The sequence below is a fragment of the Sesamum indicum genome, linkage group LG7 (genome assembly GCF_026168435.1).
Source record: "Sesamum indicum cultivar Baizhima isolate 11 linkage group LG7, ASM2616843v1, whole genome shotgun sequence".
NCBI classification, from domain to species: Eukaryota; Viridiplantae; Streptophyta; class Magnoliopsida; order Lamiales; family Pedaliaceae; genus Sesamum; species Sesamum indicum.
Window position 1 is genome coordinate 14,089,837 of NC_142663.1, and position 22,289 is coordinate 14,112,125.

The 22,289-nt window shown below is 32.8% G+C and overlaps 3 protein-coding genes across 4 annotated transcripts; 1 reads left to right on the top strand and 2 right to left on the bottom strand.

The window, feature by feature from the left end:
- The first annotated feature begins 3,085 nt into the window (after nt 1-3,085).
- Nucleotides 3,086-6,303, top strand: LOC105179248 (uncharacterized). Of its 2 annotated transcripts, none has more exons than XM_011102852.3 (4): nt 3,086-3,763; nt 3,868-3,974; nt 4,075-5,034; nt 5,326-6,303. In XM_011102852.3, the coding sequence occupies exons 1-4, from the start codon at nt 3,532-3,534 to the stop codon at nt 6,055-6,057; spliced, it is 2,031 nt and encodes a 676-aa protein (XP_011101154.2). In that variant the 5' UTR covers nt 3,086-3,531; the 3' UTR covers nt 6,058-6,303. The 2 variants fall into 2 exon arrangements, with proteins under 2 accessions (XP_011101154.2, XP_011101155.2); XM_011102853.3 differs by having other exon boundaries at nt 5,332-6,303.
- A 5,004-nt stretch (nt 6,304-11,307) lies between these two features.
- On the bottom strand, nt 11,308-15,471 carry LOC105179247 (junctophilin-like protein). Its single transcript, XM_011102851.3, has 7 exons — nt 14,945-15,471; nt 14,806-14,837; nt 14,093-14,190; nt 13,924-14,006; nt 12,990-13,067; nt 12,808-12,906; nt 11,308-11,876 (listed from the first exon to the last, which is right to left on the bottom strand). The coding sequence occupies exons 1-7, from the start codon at nt 15,050-15,052 to the stop codon at nt 11,586-11,588; spliced, it is 789 nt and encodes a 262-aa protein (XP_011101153.1). The 5' UTR covers nt 15,053-15,471; the 3' UTR covers nt 11,308-11,585.
- Nucleotides 15,472-15,951: 480 nt separating this feature from the next.
- On the bottom strand, nt 15,952-19,322 carry LOC105179244 (pfkB-like carbohydrate kinase family protein). Its single transcript, XM_011102847.3, has 7 exons — nt 19,088-19,322; nt 17,913-18,130; nt 17,508-17,720; nt 17,213-17,410; nt 16,988-17,128; nt 16,749-16,865; nt 15,952-16,446 (listed from the first exon to the last, which is right to left on the bottom strand). The coding sequence occupies exons 1-7, from the start codon at nt 19,107-19,109 to the stop codon at nt 16,312-16,314; spliced, it is 1,044 nt and encodes a 347-aa protein (XP_011101149.1). The 5' UTR covers nt 19,110-19,322; the 3' UTR covers nt 15,952-16,311.
- Between the last annotated feature and the right edge of the window lie 2,967 nt (nt 19,323-22,289).

The following is a 22,289-nucleotide window of genomic DNA, read 5'->3' on the forward strand; positions in this document are numbered from 1 at the left end:
AAGTATTAAAGGGAGGAAAAATAATAGAGAGTTGAGTTGGAAAAAGAAAGAAGTGAATTAGTCAGATAGTAGTTTGGAATTAGAGTTTTTCTGGAGAGATTTAAGTTGAATTGTATAATATTAAAATACGAATTTATTTACAATACAATTTAATTACAAGAAGTAGTTTTGATCCATTTTGCAGCATTGACGGGCTTACCACATGAGAAGTGTTCATGGCACACGTCAACTATTTTAGTGATAATTACATTCATCTCTCCTGTTACTATGGGAATAGACAAATTTTCCGCTCTTATTATTAAAAATTACAAACACACCCCTCTGACTAACAACCGTCAAGATTGACTGACAGAATTTAAGAAATTTACACTTTTGCCCTCACTTAAAAAATTAAAATTACAGACAAATTATCAGGCAAAATAAAAAAAAAAATAAAAAGACAAAAATACCCTTAATTTTTTCTTATAGACTCTCTATCTTCCTTCTCTTGCTTGCTCCTTCAAACCTTTCTTCCATACCACAAAAATCATTCCTCCTTGTGCAACAACCACTGTGAGAATTCCACTGCTGATCGTGACTGGTTTTCAGATTTTGGAGGCTTACAAACAGATTTGTACCGATGGAAAGTAAATCTAAAGATTAGAAGGTCTCGGTCTTTGGATTATTCAAACTCTATTAAGCTTTGTTTATGTTTAATGTTTTTGTTCGTTTTGGGCATTGTTTGGCTGTATGTTTTTTAGTTTTTCGAACTATTTACATTAAAATTCTACCCAATAGCAAAAATAGGGAGGTTACATAAATATTTGGGCTGGCATCAATATTGACTGTTAATTTGACTAAGGAAGGGCCAATTTATAACCATAATAAACCATCAAGGTAAGTTTATGTAATTTTTATAGTAGGGGGAGGGGGGCGTATACTCCAATAGTAACAGGGGAGTTCATTGTAATAATCTCAATATTTTATAACAACGAGATGCTGTAATAATATTAAAAGAAAAAAAAAAGAAAAATACCATGATAGTGACTTTACTTGAGCTGTTTCAATTATATTAAAGTTAATTATAAATTCTTGTATTAGATACTGTTGACCGTGTCTGTAAGAGCTTATTTCGTGCTGTCGTGAACGACAAGACCCAAATAACATAACCCTTATTCTAGAGTACATGGGGATGGGATTATTAATTAGATCTGACTTAATTTGAGGCAAAAATGGTCATTTTAATTGCTTGATTTGATAGCAATGCTGCTTTCAATAATTTACTGGTTACATAATATTAATTATAAATGTCGAGTTAATTGTCTTTATTAGTACATGATAAAGTTACCAAATTGTAATAATCACACGTTATACTGATAATTACTATTTAATATTTTTCATACTTATTAATTTATATTAAATTTTTCATTACATGGACAGCAGGTTTAGTCGACAACATAGATAGTGAACTTCAGTTAATGTTCGGACGCTGATTTGTAGTACGCTTCATACTGCATGCTGATTGGATGTTATATTGCATTTTTTATTATATTTTTTATTTTATTTTACATATATATACATATTATGTGTATAAAATCTTACACCAAATAAAATTGATGACGTAATTTTTATAAACATGGTATATACATATTACATTGAATAAAAGATGCAGTAGAAATCGTAATAGAAAATCTTATTGCCTTTCAATATACATGCCTGTCTCATCACTATATACATGTTTTGCATATTTCTTCTAGTATATTCTAGAGTTTTTTCATATATATATATATATATAAATTTGTGGAATCTTTTATCTTATATTTTGTGTTTGAGATATCAATGCTTTTGTAACTCAAATAAATTCCATTTAAAATAAATTATGAAGTGGAAGCCAGTGAGGAATTAATACGTTGTTTCGCTTTTATAATTTTAAAATTTTATCAAATGTATTTCTTATCAAAATAATATCATAAGTCTTTTAACATAAAACGAAAATAGTGTTATTAACAATTAATAACCTAACTACTTATATATTTATGATGCACGTTCAAAGTCTCGGAAAGTTACCACTGAGGATTACTAGTAGAACAAGATTTATCTTTGGGGTAATTATATTTACACATCTTGATCTAAGGTCTGTTTATTATAAATTATTTTTTATCTTTTTTATAATTATAAAAATCACCCTTAAGTAAAAAAGCAATAGGGTTGTCTGTGTAATGATGGTAAATTTTTGGGATGTATGTAGAAGTTTTTAAAAAGTATGAGTGATTTAAGTAATTATCCACAGAACATAGGTGATTTGTGTAAATATACCATAGATTATGAGGTATAAATGTAGATATTCCTTTATCTTTTCGTGAGTAAAGTCATGTATTAAAAATGTGTATAAATGAACTCATTTGTGGTTGTAAACTCATAATCTGATTACGAAGAGTGATCTTGGTCCACTTTATATTCTCAATGGGGCCGACAAGTTCACTATTTGAGTAGTAAGTCTGGCCTAAATATGATATTTTACGATAAAAAAGTGCATATTTAAACAATAAACATGAATTCACTTATAGTGAAAAATTCATGACTCGTATAATCAGGAATTTTGGTCCGTTTTGTATCTCGATGGGGTTGTAATGACATGTTGCTTAACAATGGCTCAAACTGAATATTTTAGAATAAAAAAAAAATCTTTTTATCACGTCCCAATAGAATTATATGTTAATCTAGTCATCCCATTCTTACCTCTAAATGTTTTTGCAAAATTAAAAATTTTAAACATGTTTATCACTTTTGTATGCTGATGATGTGCTAAAATAATAAATTATTTAAAATGATGAAATTGTTATTTTAATCCATAACGGCATTATATCAATGTTTCCAAACCCCAATGTAAAAAGATTCAAATTGGGGAATCTCTCAATATATGGTGGAGTAAATAAAAAGGAGGTGAACAGAGAATAATTAAGTACTTTCAAACACCATCATGATTTAAAAAACAAAAAACAAAAACAGTAATTAAGATGAGGAGCCAATATTGCAATAATATTGCAGATCCCCAGCAAACCACCCTCCAATTTTAAAATTTTTGATTGACTATATAAACAAGAGCCAGAGAGAGAGAGAGAGAGAGAGAGCGAGCGTGGTCATTTCGTCATCCTTTCTATTCCCAACACCAAGAAACAAAGAGGGAACCACTTGGCTGGTCTCGGGAGTGAGTGTACGCACTAATGAACTGTTAGATTAGCAAGAACACGCACTGAGTGTGTTCGTGTGTGAAAAGAAGAGCTTGAAATCCGTCGATCTTTTCCTCATTTGATATGATCAATATAATATAAAGGGGGTTTAGATATATAGTGAATACACAGAGTGAGTGTGCTTGTGTGTGAGAAGAAGCTTGAATGTTTTTCTGAAAATGAACCCCGGATCCGCAGTTTTCGCTCCCTAGGCATTACCAGTTGCTTTCTCTTTCTAGTTTTTGTTTCAGCCACATTTGTGTCATTTTCAACCTGCTCTTTTCCAACGTTATTTGCGTGTGGGATTAGAAGGAAAGTTGATATGGGTAGAGACTGGCTGCAGTATTGGGGGGGTGGCGGCGGAAGTGGAAGACCCGCCGCCGCCAGGAGGAGGAGGAGGAGGAGGAGAATGTCTGCGGATATGGAGGAGGCTGAAGGCACTTCAGCCGCCGGCTGCATGTGTGCTGTTCTTCAGCTCTTTGATCTGCACCAGTTTCAGATTCCTCTGAACAATCACGACCCCTTCCTTCAAGAAGAAGCCACTGTAACTAAAGGTGTCTCCATTTTCACGCACAACACACACTAACTGATCAGATGAATATTTTCAGCTGTCGGAATGTAATCCTGAATACATATTTTTAATTTTTCTATTACGCAGGAGTAGAGGCACCAAGAAACAGCTTGGAGACAGAAGGGCCGGCCGCCATGAAAGCTGCTTCAGTGCCATCATCAGCCCCGAAAGAAGAAGAAAATTTAAATTTCCCAGTATGTTATTTTTCTTTATTTTCAGTTTCTTGGTAAAAGCGTATCAATTATTATAATAGGAGTTATTTCTTTTCTTCCAATGCATAAATCATAATTCCAGGTGGGCATTCAAATCAAAACAAGAGTCTCGACATCTGATTCAGGATCAAGAACAGAGGATTTCCCGTCTGAAAGTTCTCCAGGGATCAAGACCCCGAATCTGGTCGCCAGGCTCATGGGCCTGGATTTACTCCCGGAATGTACCTCTCCTTCATTTTCGTCCTCAGATTCCAGGCCCCGAAAGAAATCCCAGTTCAACCAAAGAAATATTCTTCATACCAGATTCTTCGACGACGATATCAGCGTGGGAGCCCGGTCGTTGCCTGAAACTCCAAGAATATCATCAGCCAGAAGGTCAGATGTTGAGTTTCACAGGCTGTCACTCCAGATAAACAAAGATCAGAACACGAACGAAGAGTTTTCCCTGTCAGCGAAAATGGTGGGCAGACAGGGGTTGAGATTCAGGCAGGACGAGAACAGGAGTCCAGGGCACTATGCTAAGCAGATTGTGAAGCAGGTTAAAGAAAGTGTGAGCAGAAGAGTTGTTGGTCTTGACATAACCAACATAAACAGATATAAACAGGAAATCAGGCGAGATGAAAATCTTCTTCTCTTCAAGCCCACCAACACAAACTCCCAGAATTTGCCACCACTCACAAATTCAGGCAACAAAAGTCCAAGAATTTCTCAAGGGATTTTGAGCCCACTGAACCCAAAGAATCAAGAAATCGTGCAAGAGAACCAGCATCAGAAGGAGAGCTGCAAGAGAGTTGGGAGTGGGAACAGTAATTCTTCCTTTATAAAGAAGTTTCCTCAGCATCAAGCTTGTAATAATCCTATGATCAGGAAGAAGAAAGAGGAGCCGTTTGTCCGTTCATCAGCAGCAAATAAAGCAAACCTGACAGACAAGAAATCCAAGAAAGCTCCATTGTCAAGTGAACTTCTCAGTATAAGCAGCCCCGCCCTTCTGCCTGTCAAGAAAGACCCTTCTCCCCCTGCTACAAAATTACCTCAAAAACAGGTATTACCTGCACCCTTCTTCGCTGGATTTTTTGCTTATTTCTTTTGGCTCAAAATCAAAGAAAAATATAAATTCTTCATAACTGTTCAGATTTTAGATATATTTATTTAGCATCAGAAATCATTTGATAGAATAGATGAGTAGATAGTAAATATGAATAAATATAGATGATCCAAAAATATATCTCGCTATCATGTCCCTGAGGCTAATGGCATTAATTTTTATTTTCAGTTTATATACTTTATTTTTATTTTTATTTTTGTGTTTTTTTGGCGTGGGTGGAAAATGAAGTCACAGGTATCAGATGCTCTTTCATCGAAAAGGAGCACACAGTTATCTAGTAATCCGAGCCATTCGTACAAGCAGCTGCACCTGCAACCTCATAAAATATCCACCGTCCCAGAAAACGTCCTACCAGACAAAACTAACGGTTGCGCCACCACTTCTTCCGCCGCCGCTTGGGCGGTGGCGGCAGAGTACAAACCTTACATCCAGAGAATCTTGAAACGCACAGGCATCATCGACAAAGTCACCCCTTTAACCTTAGGGAAATGGCATACCCCTTCACACCCCCTCGACCCTTCAATCTTCTACTACCTTGAGCTCTTCCACCCCTCCGCCGCCACTTTGGCTGTCTTAAGCCGCCGGTGCAACAGGAAGCTAATTTTCCAGCTTGTTGATGAACTCTTGGCCGAAATTTTACGACCCCACCTGGATTTCAAGCCGTGGGTTTCTCCCATTACAGATCATTTATCCTTGGCTGATGAATTGTGCAAGAAAATCGAGAGTTTTCCGGCGGCGAACTGTCAGGTTCTGGAAGACATTGATTCTTTGATAGAAAAAGATCTGGGCAAGTCGGGATTAAATTGGTTTCTTGAGGAGGAAGGAGAGAGCTTAGTGTGTGAGATTGAAGGTGAAATCATGGAGTCTTTAGTGCGTGAAACGGTGGCGATGGTCGGTGTCCGTACAGCGGAGGAACAGAGAAGGAAGCCGACAGATTTCACGTGGAGGGCTTTCACGTGATGAGATGCCCATTGGTTGTGGGAATCATCCACGTGGAGAAGAGGTGGTCTTTACTAGTCTACTAGGCTTTGTCTAAAGTGAAGAAGAGGGGTGAAATTGAAAATTCTTAGATTTGGAGGGGGCACACTGGCAATTTTTATCCTTTTCCCTCCATTCCCCCCTTTTTTTAACTTTAATTTGTGTGTTTGTAGGGGCTCCTTTTCCTTTTTGGTATAATTGATTTTTAGATTTTTTTCCCTTGACCAATTAACTAATCTTTTTTTTTTAAATATTCTTCTTTTTATATATAATAAACTCATTATAAAGAGGCATTTTGAGTTTATAAGTTACAAAAATATTTGATAAAATCTATTAGAATTTCTTATATTTTCAAGAATCTTGAGCAAATTTTCTTAAAAAATAAGTTGCTAAGTTTCAAAAATTAAATAATTTTTATAAACATTTTTAGAAAGTAATGAAAAACTAAATTTATTCTTAAAACATCAGCACCAACATTTATATGCTTCAATAATTCTTATGAAATAAATCAAATATCTCATAAATTTTAAAACCATCTTAAACAATTCTAAAAAAACCTTATAAAATAGTATCCATAATTAGTTTTACAAGGATATTTTAAATAACAATATTCTGAAATTAAGATGAGCTAAATTCGTTGAGAAAATTTTATCTGATATTCAATACGACCTATTACCAATAACCAACATTTATTAAAGTTAAGGAATAATAATATTTACACTCCTTAAATTATAATTTATTTATACAAATCAACCCCTATCTTTTAAAAAATTACACATACACCCCCAAAAAATCAATATCATTGCACGAACTATTCTTGTTTTTTGGCTGTCAATGAATTTTTGTAGTTACACAAAACACGTGTAAATAGACCATAAATCAAAAAATATAAATGTAATTATTCCTAAAACTAAAGAATAGATATCATCTTGTATACATAAGAAGCAACAATAATATAAGGGAATAAATACCAAAATTAGATTCATGTAATATTTCATATAATGCCAAATTATTCATGTGACTTAAACAAAAAGAGGATTGTAAGCAATCCACTTTTCATAAAAGAGGGCACAAAAAGGAGAATCATGAGGATATGATTCCTAAATTATGGAAAGATGAGCTATCAACCAATAAAAGGTGATAGTCCAATCTCAACAAACATAAACCCTCTCTAGTAGCTACAAAGGATACAAAACCTAATTTCATTATTCCAATAAGCTCTACTTTATAAAATTGTACCTTTTTCACTTTTTGTCTTTTTTTTTTTTTTTTCCCAATAATGTAATTACTTTCATGTGAAGAGGCCCTTTAACTTACAATTGAAAGTGGGGGAAAAAACATGCAAAATTTTAAAAATAAATCAAGAGTATTACTTTCTATAGGTGAATTAATGCTTTTAAGTTAAAAGTTTTAGTTGAAACCTCCTAAAGCCCCTAAGCATGCTTAATTTTGGGCTCATTGAAAGCTAATAATGATTTTATTCTTGTTGGAAATGACTAATTTCTATCATTTTGGATTCCTAAGTCACCCTCCTAAATAGTCGATTTTTGCTCCTAATTTTGATATATTCATTGATAAAGGTGTGGCTGGTATAGAGTTTTTGTTTTTTCAGCCACCAACCTATGCATCTATAAATAAGCTCAAGCCGACATACCAAAATTCGAGAGCACCTTTTATGTTTTCTCTCCTTCTCTTCTCAGTTTTGTTTTGTTCTAAGCTTTCTTCCACGAGTGCACGTGTAAGAGAGTTATAGCTGTGTTAACCTTGGGAAGCGATCGGTTTATATTATCTGAACCACGGTAGTACTGAAATTTCGCTTTCAAGGCAATAGTTTTCCACGGCACAGTCTTTTATTTTCCAACAAATCTTACTATGAGTATTATCCCATTTTGGTTAAAAGTTCATAATTTTTTTCTTGGAAGAAGGGAATCCTAAATTTATATATCACTTAAATCTATCGTCTTTATTCAGTGTATAATGATAGTGTATGTAGTTGTTTATTCTAACCAAACTGCAAAAATTGTCTTAAAAGTGCTTTTGCTAGAGAGATCATGAGGTCCTTAGAGCTAAGATTTTCTTTTCTTTTTTTTTTTAATTCCAATTGAGGTGTCTAAACTGAATCACTCACATGACATGCGTAATCCTACCAACTAAATCAAACTTACAATGTGATAGTATAGGTTTAATCAAATTCAATCCCGAATTAGAATTTTCAAAACTTATAAATAAGTCGTTCGAACCCCTCATCTCCATCCAATGTAAAATGATACCAAGTGTAAATTATTTACTTTGGACGAAAACTCTAGTTTTGAGTAAAAATAAGGCTCCTATTAGGGAACAGGGAACTATTCAACTTATACAAAGATAAATTAATGTATGTATATATCGGATTAAGTTATTATGAAAATCTTACATAATTTTACCATAATCAAGCACCAAGATAATCTCATCAAGTCACTGGACAATTGTGATTTGAATTTGCATTAGAGTTTATAAAGGAGGGAAACCATGCACATCCCATATTTGAAAAACATGCAGGTAAGCCCAGCACAGATGCAGTGATTCCACCATTATTATATATATGTTGGTTTTCAAACGTTAACCTGCAACTGCCCAAAACTATATAATATTATATATATATATATATATATATATATATATATGCACACACGCACACAGTGTTGAGCATGTATAGTTGTCAGTGCAGAAGAGAAGAACAAGGGATCATGACATGATGACAAATTATAACATATACATTTAATAAACATATCACAAAAAATCATCAAGAAGGTAATGGGTTCTCATGTCTTTTAGTATACGTACTCCTTCGACTCTAAATTAATTTACAGTATATCAATATTTAATATTTTAAAGAGTTAAATACATTAATCACTCTCCAAATATATTATGTATTACAAATATTGCTCTTAAAATTTAAAACGTACTACAAAAGGTCCATTTTACTTAATAGCGCCAATAATTTCATTAGACTATGTCTGATGTGGTGTTGATGTAGTTTTTATTAAGGGTAAATTACGTTTTGTCATCTGAATTATACTCATTTACACTTTGCATCTTAATGTTTTTTTGTGTCAATTTACCATCTCAACTTTGTGAAATTTGCACTTTACCGTGTACTCTTGATTTTTTTGCTGAAAAAACACCACATGTTGTGCATATGTTAAAAATATCACATTACACCACCTTTCTTTAAATAATACATTGTGCATTGCATGTGATGTTTTTTCCCTACAAAAAACTTGATTAAATGACAAGGCGCAAAGTTTTATAAGTTGATATGATAAAATGAACACAAGATAAAGTTTAGGTATCAAAATATAAAAACAGTTATAATTTGAATAGTAAAATGTTATTAACCATTTTATTAATTGAGACATCAACAATAATTGACCCATGAACGTTTTGAAATAAATAAAAGTTTGATCAGTATTTGTTATAAGAACATAGTGAGTATTTTATTTAATTTCTCATCTAAAATTTTGGTGGAATCAAATTAAATTCATAACTGAAGGATCATGTCACATTAAGTTCGATCGATCAGGTAATAATTTTGATGATTGATGATGTTTTTTGAATGAAGTGAGAGAGAAACAGAGAGAGAGAGAGAGAACAGTCCAAAAGAATGACTATTATTAAAGGTTTGCAAACAAGTGTGGATTGTCAGTGTCTGATTGACGGCCACAATGTCATATGAGTGACCGACGAATGTTATATTCCCTGTTCATAATCATCATTCATCTCAATATACACTTTCTTTCTTCTTTTTTTTTTTCGGTTTTTTCTGAATTTATGTGTTTATCTTTTCTTGTTTGGTTGATTCAATGCGGACCATTTCACATGGCATCAATGGAAGCTTAATTCCGATGGTCGATGTACAGTACATGCATGACCCCATGCCTTGACAAAGATATTCAAGAATCCTGATCCAAACAAGGCCTAACGTATATATAAATAAAATAAATTTATCATCAAATGTAGACATTATTCTATGTTTCAGAAACCCCATTTGAGTACATCAATGTGATGAGTTCAAGGTTGTGTTGTGTTCAAAGATGGGAATGTTTTGCCTTCAAAATATTTAGAATGATCCAAAAAAATTTAAATATTTGTCCTTTTTTTAGTACAAGAAAAATTAATTATTTTGACTTTACCAAATACTCCTTTTCTTTTTATTATGTTTAGGCATATATAATATTGTGATTAATAAATAAAAAGGGATCTCATATATAGATTTGATGTAATTACAAGTAAACCTTATGTAGTTTAGAAAAATTGCATCTAGTATTCCTAACATTTGTTTCAATCCAACAAATAGATCTATTTATTAGCAAAACTCACGAAATTTACTAACATCAGTAAAAAAGTTTCATACTCACCCCAAATTGATTAATCGTTGATTTATTGCAAATTAAATAGATCTTTTCTAATTAAAATATCGTTGTACGGCCTACAATAAATCTATATTAGATCCATCAAGCGTAAATATATTTTATTTAAAATTTTGCCACATCTAATCATGTTGTACCCCTCTCATTTAATTTTCAACCAAACAAAACTCTTTTCTTATACATTCTCTAATACTTCATTTTCCGTATACATCCCAACCAACCAAACTCGAAAAGGTTTGGCAGGTAGGAATTGAATGAGGAAAGCTTCAGAAATATGAGAAACCAAGCAAGAATGTAAAATCGCCATCGCGAAATCACCATTTATGTGAAAGTACTGCAAATCTACCTATTCATAATCAATACGTAGAACTCTCAGGTACAATAAAAACCATGTGACTGACACAAGTTATTCAATTTGTAAACAGGCAAGTAGATGATACTTTTAAACATCCATCTAACCCCTGCAGGACTGCGTCACTCATAATAAAACTCCATCTTATGGTACCAAATCAGCCCTGTATTATCGCCCAGAAAATTTATACATCTCCAGCTCATTCTGATGGCTATTATTGCTGATAACAATTTAAATATGAGATACATTTCAAAATACATGGCGGCACTTACCTGTTTTTGGATCTTTTGCAGCAAATATACGATATCTGAATGTGTCACTGTTGCAATTTCCAGAAGAGAACTTAAAATTCACAGCAATGAGGTCTCTTTTCGAGCGCACAGATTCTATAAGGGGGTGATAGATGATGCCATGAATCTTCGAACATGCTAATATTGGATAAATTGAAAATGCCCAAAGCAAAGGACAAGGTTAAAATTGAAAGTTAATACTCAACCTTAGAAATCGAGTTCATATATGTTAAGTTTGTCAAGATAAAGACAAATTTATGATGTTTGATAAAGTCGATCCTCATATATAGAATTTAGAGAAATTTCAATGCTGAGATACAACGAACTTTGGAAACATGTTAAGTTATGATGACAAGTGATGGAAATCCTTCCAATATCATCATGAAAAAAATGGATAAGCAAGCCACCTGGTTGAATAGCAGCAAATTTCTCGAGCCACAATTTCATAAGATGCTGCTCTCAACCTCTGCCGTCCACATCAAAACCAGCCCCAGTCCAACCAGGTTCTGCAGGACCTCTACCCTTAGGTACTGCTCCTACTCCCTTTAATCTTCCTTGAATTGAACTTTTCCTTTTCCCTCTTCCCTCTCCAACGATAGAAGGTTGTTGGTGCTGGGCATTTACTGGTGAGTTCCCTGCATTACTTTCAGTTGATATTGTTCCCACTGCTCCACTTGCTGGTGCCATTGCAGTTGGAACTGCAGAAGAATCTTGAGTTATACTCACTGGCGCCAGTCTTTGATTCCCATCCTATACATGGTAATTGGGCAAAAGTCATGAAATTTCTCAAGGCAAGCAGTGGTTCACAAGAATGTTCGACAATTTAATGTCCAGGAATTATTTTCCACAAAACTCATCATAAAAGATCAATTCAAGCTTTTACTTACAAAGTCTTATTTAAAAAAAAAATCAGAATTGATGAGACTATCTTTAGCTATTCCTATAGGATTTCATCTACTAGCTATGAAAACGATAAAGGGGTTATTAGTTGGAAGGACAATATGAAACAAAAAAATTCCCATGGCTGATGGCAATACCAAAGAACAACAGAAATTATAATACATAATGTATTCTTTTATCACAATGTTAGCATAATAAGCAAGTTCGTCATGAACTTACCAAAAAAAAAAGAAAAAAAGCATGCTCTGCGCATTATTATTTGGTAATGATACAAAAAATCATAGTTTCTATAGGATATTGCATCCCGCTCGTGCTTTCAATTATTTCCCCATTAGCGCATTTCAGGACATATTCATATCTAGCTTTCTGTGAAGAAACAGAACTTCATTACATGTGATGCATTTTTCCTCATCTTATGCTTTTCTATAAAAGTATATCAACAACTTCACAATTTAGTCAACCTCACCAAACAATAGAAAGAGAGATCCTCTAATCAGTTATCATGATTTTGAAGGAGGATATGGACGCCTTATCATCTAAAAGAATGCGGTAGTGAAATTCTTATCCATCTTTTACAGGGGGAAAAAATCTTCAGGAAAAGATGCTGCAGTAGAAGTTTCATTAGCAAATTCTCATGCAGAAATAGTGATGCCCAACAGGATATCATGCTGCCGGGGAGCTATATTCGTGTTCATTCACTGGCAGGCATCTGACTGACGATAAGAGAGAGAACAAAAAGTTTAGGCAAACACAACGACAATTCTTGGGAGTATTCTCTTACAGAGGGAACAGAGGTAGATGCTCTGCTCGGGTTCAGAGCCTCGAGCCGACGTTTCAATTCCTCCAGTCTAGCCATCTGGAAATTGCTACTTTCCTGGACCTGCAAAAGAATATGGTTTAATGTGTGTGTCTGTGGGTTTGGGGGAGTGCGCAACAGGATGACTTTGGAAAAATTTATATCACCAGCTTATTCAGATCCTCACAAAGCTTCTGTTTAATCGCTTCCTCATCCTGCACTGCTTTTGCTGCAGCTTCCCAGGCCTAGTATTTAGCAGAAGATTTATCAGATACTAAAGGATATTGGAATGATTTATTGAAGGCCACTAGAAAAAAAAAAGAGAAAACCACTTAAATGTATTAAACAAGAAGCTTAATGCCCATCATGTAAATTTAAGTAGCATAAAATGAAAACATTTCCCTAATTTATCCAGTGAAAATTCCTAGTCCTACATGGAAATTATAACCTGTAACCATGAGGACTCACATTTTGCAAAATATCACGAATGAAATGTGTGTTCAAAGTTTTTCATCCACTTCAAGAAGTCTCACCACACATTTTCCAAGAAGGCCAAATAACTCATTATGCGACTCAAAGATAAGCATAGTACAATTTAAGAGGTTTTACATGTCAATATCTCAAAAAACTCAGACTAGACAGGAAACGACTACGAGTATTTGAAGATTCAGGTGATATTCGACTATGAAGAAAGTCCAAGTCAGGAAAATATAAAAGATATAAATAAAATATAAACATATACATATACAAATAGCATAAGTACATGATTTCTTCACTATTTCTTGCTCCTCATCTGGTTTACTGACAGAGGAAGGTGTGAAAGAGGGATTTCAGAGTAATAGTTTGCTAATATTTCAGATAGCATAAGTCAGAAAAGATCTATTGAAATCTCCAACAGAAAATCACGAAAATGAACCATGGGAAAAACAAAGAGCTGGGAATAGTCATGAGAATGAGCCATATGTCTAGTACAGTGATCAAAAAGCAAATAAAGGAAGGCATCATAAGTTACTTTGTGCCGTGGGCCTCATAGTTAAAAAAAATGTATTGATAAGTTGGACACAAAAGCAAGCAAGTCTCTTTTACAAAAAAGTGGCATACCTTTTTAGCTTGTTCTTCTTTCAGCTTAGCAGCATGTATTCTCTCTGTTGACATTTCTATTCTTTTACGCATGTGTTCAAGTGCTGATAGAGGTAAGAACAAAAGGATAGAATACTAAGGTCGACTTGTTCAAAGATACTCATATTGAATGCAGAACAACAACAAATACCAGCTTTCTTTGGACCGGAAGTAAGCTTCATTTCCATTGCGAGATTTGCTAATTCCCGTTCAACATCACGAATCTTGGAATAATTTTCATCAATGTACCTGAGTGAACATATGAGACAATACTTTGATCACCAGATAAGATGTCAATAACTGAATCTTAATTGACCAATCCAGGAAGCACACGATTTCTACGCATAAATTTGATCCATGTGATCAAGGGATGTTAAACCCAAGTGAAGTCTCAACAATCCCCTGGAGAAGAAAGGAGAAGCTATTTACAAGGACACCCCAGTTTCAACCAAGAACCAAAAGCTTACTTAATTCCTCTTTCAGTGGCTCATTTCCATAACATTATACTATTGAAAACAGGTACACTGATTTTGTTCTAGTGCTTTTATGATCCCATTGAACTTTAGTATTTGCCCCAGTTAAACTTTGTTTGGACCTCAAGATCTTGTTATCATGAATTAGAAAATGGTGCTCTCATGGGAATGATCAAATCAATAGACACCAACTTTAGGATTGAAAATCATCTCAACAAACTTTAATAAGCAGGGTATAGCTCAAACGAAGAGGCCACTGGATGTTCAATTAAGTTAGAACTAATAAATCCAATTCCAAGCAATTATACGAAATCCCAACTAAAGATAACTACCATATGAAAACCAAAAATAAACAGAAATAGTATGAGAGGAGGAGAGGAAGCGAACGTACTTCCTTAATTGAAGCTGCTCTTCCTCAATTATCTGAAACCCAAATTCAACCAGAAACACAAAAACAAAATAACCAGAAATCAGTAGTTCATGATTTGAGGCGCCTATCAGCATGAGAACTAAAAGCCCAAAAACCTGACCTTCTCAGTGTAAGCGATGACAGGAGATTCTCGGGCCAGGCCATCCGGCCCGATCTCCGGAAGTAAGAATGGACCAGCATTGCTACTCGGATTCGGGTTTGTCGCCATATGATCCCAAACCTCAGCAATCTAGCACTCAACTTTTCTTCTCAGAGAATCGAGTCGAAATTTTACAGAGCGAAAGAGAAGCAAATCAACGATTAGATTTTCAGTAAAAAAATCCTTCTGTAATAATGCGGGGCGCACGTAGATTTAGGTGGCATTGGCTCGCGTAAGTTGGTGGAACTCTCTTTCCGCCGTGAAATTGTGCCTTATCAAGTCGGAGTAATTTCCGGCGAACCCACGGGAAAATATCGTGGCAGATCGTGGCGCGGCTCAATTCTCAAGAAGATGTTCAACCACGATTTCTGTAGTGACAATCTTCTGTATTTCAAATGATGTTAACACGATTTTATGCAAAACTAACACACGATTATAACATGTTTTCAGAAGCTATGAGATAACCCAACATTCTCATAGTCTACAGACTTTGAGGCTTCGTTTGGATAAACAGATTTAGATTTAAATCGGATATTTGGAATAATAATTTTAAATGACTCAATTATTAAAAAAAATTAAATTCATTGATATTAATAATTATAATTTTAAATTAAAGTTTAATAACTCATTTTAATTTAAAATTATCCAAACATATTACTGACTATTTATTTATAGCTACAAAAGTCCGGATGTTGGCAAAATTGTCAAGGTCGTCGTCTAGACAATACGTTTTTTTTTAGTTTGGTATAATTACACAAATCACCAGCGATTTGAAAAATGCCATTTAATAGACTTTGTTTCGATCCAAAAAAATAAATTCATACATTAGTCAAAATTCATAAAATTTATTTATATTAACAAAAAATAAATAAATAAAAATTTATATTTATCCAACAGATTCATTACTAACTTAATAAAGTAAAATCTATCTCCTCACATGTATTAGTGTGAAATTTAAGATACAAAAATGAAAAAAAAAATGATTTATTAAATGATTTAATCCAAATATCAAACTGATTACAACAGATCCAAAAAATGATTTAAAAGTGCATATGTTCTGTATTACAACAGATATGGCAACAGAGCTATTTTACCTCCTCTGAACAAAATGCTAGCCTTACAACCATTCAGGCAACAAAGTTTCACTACCTGGAAAATGTTGTCTACTGTAACATCACCTAGTTGATCTTTATTCACACCTACAAGAAACTCAAATTCAGTTGCTAGCAAGAAAAAGCTACTCATCGCCGCAGCCCCTGACTCAGGTCCTACTTCCGTTTTCACAGAGACACAACAAAGACGAAAACTATATATTTTGCTTTTCCTTCTCACGCAGTGGCATCCGCCATAATCTTTAGGATGGCGTCTTTTGTAGGTAACGCGGGAATAGCACCGTTCTTTGTCACTGTGAGGGCACCACAAGCATTTGCAAAGAAGAGAGCCTCCCTCAAACGCTTCTCGTCCTGCCATTAGTTTTTGCATCAGAATAACGGGACTTGTAGCATAATTTAGAAATGAATTTGGATGACTTTCCATCGTGTTATCGGACAAGGGACAAGGAATAGTTGGATGAAAAGAGCAGATGCAGTACTATAATCCATAGTTCAGAATTTTCTTGATTCAGAAGAATCAGAAGCACAAAACAATAAGACGTATGCGTGTTATGCGATATGAAAGATTAATAAAACACGGTACTTGCAACATGAGCGCGACTGTGCCGGAATAGGATAGTTATATTGAAACATAGGCATGTTGGAGATGCTACCTGAATAAGATTCACATCTGAGGCCAAACAATAAAGTACTGCACCCATGAATGCATCGCCAGCTCCATTTGTGTCTATAGGTTCGACTTTAACAGCAGAAACTCTTCCTTTGAATTGCTGTACAAAAATTTTGCAACACCAATGGGTTCATAAATGAATAGGGGAAATGAATGCGTATGGATCAGCCTATACAGCCATGAGCAACTTCTCACATGCCGGTCCATTTTTGACAAACCTACCTTTGTGTAATATCTGCAGCCAGCCTTTCCTTCACTTACAAGCAAAAGTCGTAGGTTAGGATGAAAAAGCTTTTTTAACACCACATTGTCATCTTGCGGATCAGCACCTTCAGTCAGGAACGAAATCTCCTCCTCACTTATCTGTAACAGTTATTATAAGCATGTAAATATAACAACAGTGGCAATAAATGCAGAAATTTCTTCAAGTCTTTTCATCGGCTATACCTTGACAATATCAGCTTGATCCCATATCGACATTATTCCCTTTCGAGCGGCATCACCCGAAGGCCATAATGCCAGTCTCAGATTTGGGTCATAAGAGAGTAAGCTACCGGATTTCTTTGCAATGCTCATGGCAACAAGTTGTGTTGATCGACATGGTTCTTCAATCAAACTGATTGAACCATAGTGAAAAATAGTTGCCTGTATTTGATATAACTTATTGAACACACAAATAACCAAGCAGAAACGCTTCAGCGCAATCATTCTTAATAATATAAGTAAGAGTAGAAAATCAGACCTTCTTAACAAGATTTACATCAAGTTCTGACTCCCGCAAAAGCATGTCAGCACTCGGATTACGGAAAAACATGAATTCACGCTCACCATCTGCTCTGAGTGTGACAAATGCCAGTGCAGTCCTTGCAATGGGGTCAAATCGCACACCAGAATTATTGACTTTGTTCTCTTTTAGCATGTCAGCAAGCATATGCCCAAACTCATCCTCGCCTACCTAAGGAACAACATGCTATCGATTTTCAGATACTTCGTTTTAGTTAAGTTCAGATAAGAGCCTCGAAAGATTAGAAAAAGGTAATGACCTACAGCTCAAACCGCACATACCACATCGAAAGAAGACAACATTGCTAAAACAAACTGGTTTGGGGCAAACTTAAAGAAACAAAGGGGAATAAAGGAAATGCACCTTCCCGATAAAAGCCGCCGAACCTCCCAACTTTGCTATACAAACAGAGACATTAGCAGGAGCACCACCTGCAGCTTTCTTGAAGGAAGGAGCTTCAGCAAGTGAAACCCCAGAAACTGTAGGTACAAAATCTATCAACATTTCTCCAAAGCAAACAACAAGAGGGTTCTTCTCAGCTGATCCTCCATTTTTATTCAGGGAAAGACTACTAAGTTCGCCTACAAAAATGTCAAATTAATCCATTAGCATGACTTGGAGTAAATGACGAATCGTATAGCTACATCACAGAATTAAAAGCATCGCATAGCTACAGCACAGAATTAAAAGCAAACATAGACCAAGATAGTAAGATAGTAATGCGCGCAGAAGATTATAATTTTTCTCTGATCCACATTACAATGGCTGAAGTTTCCGGAGTTCCAAGCAAAAAGTGATGTAGAAAAGAACTGGTGAAGATATTGAAGTAAAAAACTCATTATACCTTATCATACTATTTCTTCATCTGATAACTTTTTTCCAAAGATCTTTTGAACCAACAGGGCTTCATGAGCTTATTCAATAATTTACTCATGAATATAAGTTCGTTTGACTTGATTTAGAAGCCCATTAACAGCTTCTAAGTTCTAACAGCTAAATATGCATAGGTTAAGATCAAACATCTCAGTTGTAATCTTGATTGCAATACAACAAACATCAAGACCAGGTTCAAATGCTTACTCCACTACAACTGATTCCTGTTCTGAATATCAGAGTGGAATGCATCTTTCAATCAGCTTAAATAAAAGAAATAATCAAACACCAAGAAAAGACTTCACATTTACGACACATTTAGCAATTACAATCAACCTGATTAAAAATTAAGAAACAAAATGGCACATGTGAAGTTGTACCAGAAAGATCATCCAAGAAAGCTGTTAGCTCGGTTCAAGATTGAACAGTTCAGAAATCCCAACAGATTTACATACAAGAAAAGAAACTCAATTCAACATGTGATGCTCATTCAATAAGCAAATCAAAGAAACCCCAATTCAAGAAATCATAAACCATAAACAGTCATTACAATAACCAAATCCGATCTTTTATCAAATCCCGTGTCATCATTCATCCCCCAACAGAACTACATGAAACTATTACTCTGCAAATCTTCGTGCACATAAAACAATGGGAACACGAACCTGAAATGGGATTTTCAGCCATGTTAAAGAAGTGATCAAAATTAATGGACACAGGGAAAAAAAAGCTCAACTTTGAGTTTATCAGCAAGATTCACACACAAACACACACCAAAGGGTGAGAGAGAGAGAGAGAGCGCGCTCGGTGCTGTTATTATTATATGGAAAAGAGCGAAATACTTTTCAGTTGTGGGGATGAAATTGAGAAGTTGGAAGAGATGAATTCTTGAAGTTGACGAGTGGAACCAATAAATAATATAGTAGTCGGCAACCGGACTTATTTGCCTATATTTATTTCACATATATAAAATAATAAATTTAAATATTTTATTAAATTTTTCGATTGATAAATAAGATTTCAAAATTCATAAAATATTACTAATAACAATTTTATTTTTAAATAATTAATTAAAATTTTAAAATTAGTGGCGAACCTCTTATTTACTATGGACCGGTTTATAAATAAGTGAATATTTGCTTTAATATTAGTTTTGATTTATTCCTATATTCTTTTATTTGAAATTTAAACGGAATAACCAGGTTTGAAATCGGAATATTTACCAGTTATTATTAATATTTAGATACAGTGAATGATGAAGTAATATTATATATTAAAAATAAAATTAACATTATACGTATATTAATATAAAAATATAGTCACTGTTCACTTGTAAACCACGATTATTCAAAATCAAATTAAAAAAAAAATACCCATTGTACCCTTAATATTTGTATAAATACAATTACTTATTTATTTTAAATAATTTACATCATATTTTAACAGCCAATATGCTATTATATATATATATCCATCACTTTTCGTTCTTATTAATTACTTGATATATATCTATTGATTTCGATTTTTAAAACACTAATGGTCGCTCGCACGCGGTCTTTAGTCAGTGTATAAAAAATGATCGTATTATAAAATGAAGAGAAAAATAAAATTTATGAAAAGAAACATGGTGTAAGGAAAAGAGAAAGAAAGAAATCCTTAAAAAGATTAAAAAAAAAGATGGAGTAATATGAAAGAAAAAAATTATAATTGTGAGTTCATTAAAAATATTAAAATTAATATGATGACCAAAATTTTTTAATAAATAAATTAGTTAAATAATTAAATTAAATATGAAAAAATAATATTTTTTTTAGTAATATAGATGTATCGTATCTATCTGATTATATTTGTGAGGATAGCTTAGTATGTAAAAGAAGAAGAATAATAATAAGAATAGTATTGATAGGGTAATAGTTAATTATTAGATTCAATGACCTTTTTCATTTACTAAATAGGTAATATTCAGTAACTTTTGGGGCCAAAGTGGGTCCAACTGGTTTTCCTTCTTATGGTAAAACAGAATAAAGAAATTGCATTTTGGTCCTAAAAGGGGTCAAACTGAAAAAAGTAAAAAGAACAGGTGTCTAATTTAATTTATGCACCTAAAAAGTGTGAAGGTTTCTTAGATTCTTAATACTTGTTTTCTCTTTGTCTGTAGTTGGGTAGGTGGGAATGTGGGATCATGTTTTTTCTTGTCTCAAGAATCTAAGACTTTATTTGGTTTAATATTTTTATGTATTTTTTTTAAATTTTTGGAAGACGAAGAAAAATATACAGATTAATGTGCGTTTATGGGAATTTTAGGTATATTTAGTTTTGTATTTTGTATCGGTATATAATGAATAAAAATAACGTATTATGTTCGATAATGTATTTTATTAAAAAGAGGGGAGATAGAACGGATATTTGTAAATTTCTTTTAACTATTTCTCGAATAATAATAATAATAAAAAGACAAACGAAGCTTAAAGATTGTGTCTTGATTTAAGTTTTGAAAGTACGAGAGGGTTGTGGAAAGCATAGTAAGTGTGACTATTAGTTGAAGAGGATGTTTGGCTAAATTTATTTGAAAAAAAAAATTATAAAATTATATATTTATAAGATATTTTGGAGCTGATTCGATATTAAATTTTTATTATTAATAAAAATAATTAAAGTCTTGATAAATATCCTTCTAAGTATGTTGATTTTATTAATATTTATGTCAATTAATATTGTTATTATCTAGCTTAATTTTGATAATATATGGAGTTAATAAATATATTAATTGAAAACATTAAACTTAGAGAGTCTTGTAACAAATATTTTGAAAAAGTTAATTAAATTCACTAAATTCAATCTGAAACTACTAAATTCATCTAATCTAAATCTAAATATTTTTATTTATATTGTCTATATTTTAAAATATATATATATATATTTGTATACACTATTGTATGAGTATACAAGTTTATTTATGTTATATTTATTATTGAAAATAAAAATGAGATAAAAAAAAAAAACAATGAAAGTATTAAAATATTCAAACTCTATTTAATGGTATATCCTTTTTTGTAATATTTTAAAACTTCTAAATAATTAATTCGACAAAAAATACGTTTGTATATTTTACAAACATTTTTATTAGGGTGTAATGTACGTAAATTAACATTGTATAATTCAAAAAAGAGTCATTTTCATGCCCAAAATCATTTCAAAACAAGGTTTGGTTGAGCAATGGATTATTAAACTAAAATTAAAATAAATAAAATATATTTTTAAATAAAATTCTATAGAAAAGTATTAATATTTTCTAGATGAGATTTATTTGGATATGCTAGAGACATGGAGGATATTTTTAAAATTAATATTACAATTTAAATTTTAAAATAGCTTAAATTTAATTATTGTAATACTTATTGCAACATTATTATTATATTGATTTGTGGGGCAAAACAAAATTAGAAAACTTCTTTTAAGTATTATAATTCTTAATAATATTTTTTTATGAAAAATATATTAGATATCAATATAATTTTTTTTAAATAAAGCGAGTTTAATAAAAGGTAGAATATAGGTACACAAATTTTGATAAGAATTAATATTACATTACGTACATTGCTCGATTTTGAATTTTTTATTTCTTGAAATTATAACGTATAATCTCTTTTTTATTTTTTTAGAAAAAATTAAGAGAAATATATATATATATATATATATATAAACAAGTCTCCAAAATGACGTGTTTTCAAAACGTTAGTGAATATATAAAGGTTAATATTAAAAGCACCGATGCAATACGAAATTAAAAATATTTAAAAAATTGGAATATTTTATATAAATACAAAAGTTTATGAATACAAGTCTTTAGACAAATAAAAAAGTTCT